Below are 9,104 nucleotides of genomic sequence, written 5' to 3'. Positions count from 1 at the left end.
GGATTTAACCCCATATCTGAACTATCTCAAATCACTTCTAAGGCCAGCTCCTTTGTCGTTGACGTTGAAGCACTGTCCCATAAAATTTGTGTCGTCCAGGAACAGAATGTTAATGTTTTTTTTCCTACCGCCTTATCAATGAAAGTGCTGTCACTATTGTCTGGATTGGACTAGAGCTGACCAATCTAGGTCTAAGACTAGATCTGACCAATGTAAGTCTATGAGCATGAACTAATGAAGCCTACTAGAATGAGAGGTGAAACATCTTCTAAGACAAACCAAAAAGTCCAGTTGCAATCGATTTAATGCCCTGAGATTACTAAAGCAATATGTCTTGAAAACACTAAATGCACAGCAGAACAAATGGGCGGAAACTGAACTCACTGTCTGTGGCCACACAGTAAAAAAGTGCTTAAAGGAAATGGCATTTAAATACAGAAAAGCTCAACAATATCCGTCATTAACAACTAAACATAAAAAAACAAGGTTCCTATGGGCTAAAAAAGATGTTGTGGACTATCAGGGCTGTACACTGCAACCAATTTACTCGCATTTAAAACAAAAAATAGGTCGTGCAACTAGAAAAAAAAAAAGTATCAATCGTGCAAGTATGGATTTCAACCCTTTCATTCATGTGGACCCCGACTTAAACAAGTTGAAAAACTTATTTGGGTGTTACCATTTAGTGGTCAATTGTACGGAATATATGTACTTCACTGTGCAATCTACTAATAAAAGTCTCAACCAATCAATTCTCACTTTGCTCCTAAAATCAATCCATTAATAATGGATCAAATAGAGTAAGATTTAGGATTCATAAACAGGAAAATGAACATTGCTGTCAACAGACCAGAGACGCCATTTCAACTCAGCGCATCTTCCTCAGCCAGACGTGATCACGTGTACACATCGCCACTCTCATGACATGCTACCAAAACAATTAGCAGTCACCGCGGATTTCATTTCAACAAGGAAAGATATGAACTTCATAGTAGATAAACCCACGGTTCCACTGCTGGATATTGTGCTCATTCATGTCGATTGTGTTTTAACGTTTAGGGGACGAATTGCTATGATATTAAGCAAACAATCAGTTGGCGGTGATGAGAAATACTTTGAATGGCAGTTGCTGTTTTCTTTTGCGGTTTTGTTTTGCAACACAGCGTGCTACTTCAGACGAGATGGAAAGCAGGGAAAGAGAACGCAAAAATGACACAAACGAAAAAGATAAAAGTTATTATTGTTGGTCAGCAGTTTATAATTTGTGCTTCCACTGCTAATGATCAGACTAGCGATATTAAACATCATATTTAAACATCGCCTGTACAAACTTTGGTCTGTGTCTCTTCTTTTCTCCAGCGGTGGCTCATCAACACCACACGCAAATGTCTGCACTTTTCAGATGTCAATTTCTTGTACTTTAACATTTGTACTACTCTTACACATCGATTGTGGTTAAGAATGCTTTGTTTGTGATAAAAGCAGCCCTTTTATTGATATTTTTGGTACTAGTTGTTTTAATTTTCATTTTACTAATTTATTTAAGTGTTATTATGTTATATTATGTTTTATTATAATTGTGTACGTCATGCCCTTGTGAGTTTTGTTTAAATTCAGATACATTTTCAACATAAATTTGTCCATTTGTTTTTATAACCATTTGTTGTATACCACCACCAAAGGAATTCAATACAACATTTTTAAGAAAAATAAGAATATAAGAACAAGAAATGAATTAATAATTTTAAAAGGGCTCAGCTGTTTGCAACTTTCTCTCAGTTACATGTTTCAAACAAAAAATATAACAAGAACACCACAGGCTAGGTTATGTTACTATTAGTGGTTTAGCACAGGTGTGTCAAACTCAAATACAGAGTGGGCCAAAATTTAAAACTGAACAAGGCCGCGGGCCAAGGTTGAACAAATTAACATTTTAATAGGGACCCAAACAAGTTTTGCATTGAATATTGAACAAGCAAGGCTTATATAACTTTATAGTGACATGCAAAATCGAGTTTCAAATAATAATAATAATTAAAAATATCAATGGCATATCAAATACATTTTAAATAAAAATTGAATGCCTCTTTTCTATTTGCAGCCTTCTGAGGTAAATATCAACATTAACTTTTTCCACAAACTAATACATTTGAAAATAAAATAACAATGAATAAACCAACCATTCAGGACTTTAAACTGCTCAGTTTGCAACACACTGTTCTAATCTGATGTGCCCAAGCCAGATACCTGCCATCTTTTCTTGGATGCTAGTTCATTAATGTCGGGGCTCAGGCTTTGAGCTGAGGCAACCTTCATTATCGAATGAAGGTGTTTATCAGTCAGATGTATCCTGTGAGACGTTTTCGTCATCTTCATTAAGGAGAAAAGTTGCTCACATAGATAAGTGCTGCCGAACATGGAGAGCAATTGAGCAGCTTAGGTGCGGAGCATTGTGTCAGTGATGAATTGTGGAAACTGTGCGGCGCCAATAGCATCATACTTTGACTTCAGCGTGTCATCACACTGGAGTTCATCAGCTCCATTTGGAGGTAAATTGGTGCTTTTTCCACATCAACTGCGAAGGGATTACTAAGCAGTTCAAATCTACATTTCTGACCATCAAAGTCGCCAAATTGCCAGCTTCATTCAGCGCCGAGTACACTGAGTTTTTCAGCAAACTTTGCGCACACGGCAGTAGAGCATACTTGCCAACCCTCCCGAATTTCCCGGGATATGCCCCTCCCGAAAATCTCCCGGGCATCCATATTCTCTCGTATTCCACCCGGACCACAGTCTTGGGGGCGTGCCTTAAAGGCACTGCCTTAAAGGCACTGCCTTTAACGTCCTCTATGAGCTGTCGTCACGTCCGCTTTTCATCCATTCTAACAACGTGCCGGCCCAGTCACAAGAAATGTGCAGCTTTTGTACGCACACACAAGTGAATGCCATCCATACTTGGTCAACAGCCATACAGGTTACACTGAGGGTGGCCGTATAAACAACTTTAAAACTGTTACAAATATAAGCTACACTGTGAATCCACACCAAACAAGAATGACAAACATATTTCGGGAGAACATCCGCACCGTAACACAACATAAACACAACAGAACAAATATCCAAAACCCGTCCCGGAAGAGTTAGTGCTGCAAAGGGTTCTGGGTATTTGTTCTGTTGTGTTTATGTTGTGTTACGGTGCGGATGTTCTCCCGAAATGTGTTTGTCATTCTTGTTTGGTGTGGGTTCACAGTGTGGCGCATATTTGTAACAGTGTTAAAGTTGTTTATACGGCCACCCTTAGTGTGACCTGTATGGCTATTGATCAAGTATGCGTTGCATTCACTTGTGTTGGTGCGTGCATAAGCCGCACATATTATGTGACTGGGCCAGCACGTCGTTGGACTGGATGAAAAGCGGACGTGACGATAGCTTGGGGCAGATTTTCGGGAGGGGCACTGAAATTTGGGAGTCTCCCGGGAGGGTTGGCAAGTATGAGAAATAGCGGTGAATGCGGTGTTACCGCGGCACCGCCGCTGTATATAATCGGCGGGCCAGCTCTAGTGTTAATTTTATATTGCCTCAAGGTCCAAATTAAATTACACGGGGGGGCCAAATTTGGCCCGCGGGCCAACGTTTGACACCAATGGTTTAGCAGAACATAAGTTTTGTAAGTGTCTAAATTCTCCACAATTACTAATTCAATTGAATAAAAACTGCTCATGGGTCTGAGGAATTTGTCTGGTGTTCATGCTTGTTACTTAGCCCTGTCTCGTACACACGTACACACAGGGACCGTGTGCGCATACACAAAAACAGTCCAAGGGAATAATAAATATAAATAAAAATATCACAACTTGGCGTGACAGGGTGTGTATCGGGTTTATTAGCAGGAATGAGAATACCTGCCTGGAAGAGTGTGGAGTATCCACTAGGTAATAATATCTTGTAACCGTGTTCTAAACGTGTTCTGACAGTAGACGTTTTTTTACGGATGATTAGATCACATTAAGAGGCACTAGGGTGTGTCCTTGCTGTGGTAGAAGTATAACAAAGAAGTAAGTGCCTGTTTATTTCTTATGCATGTGTATTAGAGTAATAAGTTAAAGTTAAAGTACCGGTACCAATGACTGTCACACACCCACTAGGTGTGGTGAAATTATCCTGTGCATTTGACCCATCACCCTTGATCACTCCCTGGGAGGTGAGTGGAGGAGTGAGCAGCAGCAGTGGCTGCGCCCGGGAATCATTTAGGTGATTTTACCCCAATTCCAACCCTTGATGCTGAGTGCCAAGCAGGGAGGTAATTGGTCTCATTTTTATAGTCTTTATAGTCGGCCGGGGTTTGAACTCACGACCTACCGATATCAGGGCGGACACTCTAACCACAAGGCCACTGAATAAACACAATGCTCTGAAGCAATGGGTCATATTAATGTGTGATTAGTGTGGAAACTATGGACCCTCACGTCTTGGCCTGCTGTGGCGTTTGGTAAGATCTTGGTTTTATGTCACAATAATATGTCTTTTGAGTATTCTCAGGGCATTCAATCGATCGCAACTGAACGTTTTGCCTTTCATCCAAGTAGGCTTCATCAGTTCCTAGTCCATCTATCCATCCATTTTCTACCGCTTATTCTCTTTGGGGTTGCGGGGGGCGCTGGAGCCTATCTCAGCTACATTCGGGCGGAAGGCGCGGTACACCCTGGACAAGTCGACACCTCATCGCAGGGCCAACACAGCTAGACAGACAACATTCACACTCACATCCACACACTAGGGTCAATTTAGTGTTGCCAATCAACCTATCCCCAGGTGCATGTCTTTGGAGGTTATACTTAAATTAGTCCGATATATACTGATGAGAGAGACTGCCATGAGAATACAATGGCCTGGATGAATGAGAAATCCATAGACATGTCTCATGAGATTAAGCAAAGAACACTACCACTACCTTCATTATTCTGATTATATTTAATATTTTACCCCTTTGACATTCATTAGCAAATGTTTATTTTTTTTATACTCTTGATTAATATTACATGTTATCTTACAACAGCTGTCTAGTTATTTTTCTTCTTCAAAACTCTATAAGAAAGTGATATCCAAATAATTATTCTAGAGGCCACATTTCCAGAAAGCTAATCACCGGGGGACGAACTACTCTCTTCACCATCCTTCTTATTGTGAGAACCAGTTTCTCCTTCAGTGGACATTTGTTTTTGGTTTATTTCTTTTGTCAGTTACAAATTTCTGAGAAAATAGTCTTGTTATGCAAAATACAAGTGTTTACTGTGGTGGATACTGGCCTTGCAGAGGTTTAAATGTAAATGCAAGGATCTGGCAATGTGTTAACAGTGCTCCAAGTTCCTCTATACAACAGGAGCAACTTTAATGTTTTAGCAATTTGCTGCAAAAATGTTTTTTTCCCCAAGTTTTGAACTGAGCTTTAGGGCTGCTCTGGTTTCACTGACTACGTTTCCATGCACTAAATTAGTCTGATTTCTCCAATAACTCAGCTCAAAATAAGAATTCTACAACCCTTGAAAAAACCATAATCAGATCATGTTTGGCTTTTGAAAAGTCGAACTAACACACCTCGATTATACGATTGAAAACTAGATCTCTCGAGGTGGTGTGTGCTGCCGGAGGGGACTCTTCGTATTGCACATGCGCCAGTAGTCTCAACGCGCGGTTTATAACCTAGAAGCGGATCCCATTCAATCAAAACATAGGCAACAACTCGAATGAAATAGAGACTGTATATTTGCTTCATAAATTAAAAGAACGGATCATTTTGAAGTGCATTGATGGAAGAAAAAAGAGAAACTGAGATTTATTGAAGAAGGTAGCTAAGGAAATGGAGAATACCGGCTTTATACGGACTCCAGAACAAATACGAGTGAGATCATAGAAGAGAATGAAGCAAGTATATTACAAGGCAAAGAAGAAAGTGTACACAAACCTCTTCACGCTGCATCTGTGCATTACAAACTGATTAGCAATACCTCTGTATTCTGCACAACTGGCAAGCTTGTACAGAACAAAAACAAACCCTCATCTGAAGTGGTATCGGGGCACGAACAGTATTTTCCTTTAGAGCTAAAACTCCTTCCATCAATTTACAGGGCTTATTGAATAAACTTGAAGATATTTGAAATATTTATTTCCATTCAAGAAAATTCCTTCAAAACAACTCTCTCCCACCAGTCTTTGCTTCGGACCCGCATCTAGCAACTCCAAGACCATCATGGTAGTAGTGTCATGTTGATGCAGTGAACTCGGATCATTTCTTGATGCCGTCTGCTATTTAACATTAACATAGTCATTATTAAACACGTAATATTTAAATTCTGAGCCAATATTACAGCAGGACATCAGGTACAACAAGAACTAGGCTGTTGACTCGTCCATTTCTGCAAGCCAAAAGAGCAACTTGTGAGGAGCCACAAAGATGACTTGTTTTAGTTTGACGTCATAAGTCAACCGGAAAAGCAATACATCTATCTGCACTAAAAGGAAATAAGCGCCCCCAAGTGTACGCGTTGCACGCAGTTTATGACAAATAGTCGCATTAGAGTGTGTCCATGGACACTGGGACTTCACATGTAGGTGTGAAAATACAAAAAATCTGACTAATTTAGTGCATGGAAATGTAGTAATTGCTTGGCCAGACCTAAATTTGAATAGCACTGCTGTAAAAAAAAAAAAATTCCTTTTAAGACAAAAATGAGTTTTCAAAAACTGACTTTCTTGAGCCAATGGCTTTCAGATTGAAATGTAATGATCTCTATGATGCTTACCATCTGTAGATATGTTTTCCACAGGGAGTTTATGTATGTGGGCCATGTAGCCAATAGCTGAGAAGATCACGAATCCAGCCAGGATGCTCGTCAATGAGTTGGTAAATGAAACAATCAAAGTATCCCTGGAAGTGAAGCATGGAAAAAAAGTGTTTCGTAACCTTAAGAAAACAGACACACAAGCATATAAAGTCACTGTTTGTTGATGGTTGCTTGGATTACTTGGAAGTTTACATCTGCCAGTATGATTTACAAAAGTGCAGGGAAATGGGTCAAGGAATAAGCAGTTTAATTTTGGACTGGACTTATTGAAGGCCTGTGCCCTATATTGTCCCATCTTCCATCCATCCATTTTATATAGCTTATCCCAGTGATATTCAACTAATTATTTGGAGGGCCACATTTCCAGAAAGCTAATGACAGTTGGGGAAGACTCCTGCCTTCACTATTAGACTTATTTTGTATATTCCGCTGAACCAGCATCTTCCACAGTAGAGATTTGATTTTGGTCTATTTATTTTGTCAGAGTTACACGAGTGCTCTTCTGTTTTTAAGGACCTTATGCAAAAAAGCTAAAGCTGAAGATCATATCTATGACAGCACTTTATTTTAAGAATCTGTTGCAAAAAGGCAGGGAGTTGAATAGCCCAAATGATGAAAAAGAGATTACCTAAAATGGAACCTTGAGGAACACCACTGGCATATCATAATTAATTGACTACTGACTGCATCTTAAGTTAACAAGCGACAGCACCTTAGTTACATGAATTGCATAACCAACATTTGGAGTAGAGGTGTCTGCATAAGTTGGATTGCAAGGTTCACATTTTTTTTAGATGTTGATGCAACAAATCAAATTACAATAAGTGTAGTAAAACCTGTTTACTAAATGTAGACATTTATGGACTGGTGTGCACATTCTCACACTAGTGTTTATAGATCACATATTTTACGTGTTATCACCGTTGCTTCATCAACAAGCATGAATACATCAATCACAACCCATTGAAAAGAAAAATATCAAACAACATACAGGTCAACATTACCTGACAATGTTGTTGTTGAATTTGTTGTAACTCGCCATCGAAATCATGGAGCCAAAAGCAATTCCAAGGGAATTAAACACTTGGGCAGCTGCTCTAACCCACACCTATGATTGAGACAGAGAATAAAGAAAATTAATGTGAGAAAACTACATATTTTTTAAAACATTTTTTTCTGAATTAGCCTGCATGAACAACACAATTGTGTCACATCATGTGTAAATTAATTCAACGGATAAAAGTGCATCAAGATAATCATATGAGGGTCATCTCTACAATAACTATTACTAGGAATGGGCGATGTGGCCTAAAATCTATACCGCGATATAAATTGCAGCCTTCCGCGATTACGATATAAATCACATTCACAATATATTAGACATATAAATGATAATAGAACCATTTCAAAACAATGCACAAAGGCTCATTATTTGGCTGCTGTAACATATTACATAATTTCGGGTCGTATTATTTTCTCAAAACTATTATTAATCTACCTGCTAATTTACTGTTAATATATTGTTACTTTCAGTTGTAACATGGCTCTATCTACACTTCGTTCACAGAGTAATAAGCTTCTTCTGTTGTTTACAGTGCTTTATATTTTCAAGATCACTTGAATAATCAAAAAATACCGACAAAATAGGTCAACTTCATTAGCTTTAAGTGATTTAATAGAGAACATTACTAATGGTATCGAGAAAAACTAATTTGTTATAGGAATTTTTATTGATCTGCAAAAGGCTTTTGATACCATTGACCACCAGATTTTGGTAAATAAACTGGAAAACTATGGCATCAGGGGATTGGCAGGGAAATGGCTGAAGAGCTACTTGAATGAGAGACAGCAGATTGTTCAGATCGACCAACATCAATCTACACTCATGAACATAACCTGTGGAGTCCCCCAGGGGTCGATACTAGGACCCACACTATTTATAATGTATATTAATGAAATATGTAAAGTATCAACACTGCTGAAGTTCATCCTCTTTGCTGACGATACAACCATTACATGTGCAGGTGACGACATGAAGGAACTTCTGGCCTCTATAACTGAGGAGATGATCAAGTTAAAAACTTGGTTTAATACCAACAAATTGTCTCTGAATTTAAAGAAGATCAAAATCATGCTCTTTAGCAATCGCAAAAGTGAAATACCCATCAGGATTGTTATTGATGATACACCAATAGAATATGTCCAACAAAATTCATTTTTAGGAGTGGTAATAGATGAAAATATATCATGGAAGCCTCATAT

The 9,104-nt window shown here is 38.7% G+C and overlaps 1 protein-coding gene across 3 annotated transcripts in view; it reads right to left on the bottom strand.

Moving 5' to 3' along the window:
- Positions 1-9,104, bottom strand: part of LOC133623234 (sodium- and chloride-dependent GABA transporter 1) — a 48,061-nt gene that overhangs the window by 21,052 nt on the left and 17,905 nt on the right. For all 3 annotated transcript variants that reach the window (XM_061986355.1, XM_072914344.1, XM_072914343.1), the window contains exons 6-7: positions 7,847-7,950; positions 6,801-6,925 (exon numbers count right to left, since the gene is read on the bottom strand). In XM_061986355.1, the coding sequence (XP_061842339.1) occupies positions 6,801-6,925; positions 7,847-7,950 (229 nt within the window). The remainder of the gene's footprint in view (positions 1-6,800; positions 6,926-7,846; positions 7,951-9,104) is intronic.

This window comes from Nerophis lumbriciformis, linkage group LG12 (genome assembly GCF_033978685.3).
Source record: "Nerophis lumbriciformis linkage group LG12, RoL_Nlum_v2.1, whole genome shotgun sequence".
In the NCBI taxonomy this organism is placed as follows: Eukaryota; Metazoa; Chordata; class Actinopteri; order Syngnathiformes; family Syngnathidae; genus Nerophis; species Nerophis lumbriciformis.
The sequence above is the reverse complement of the archived record's forward strand: the minus strand, read 5'-3'. Positions and strand labels throughout refer to the sequence as shown.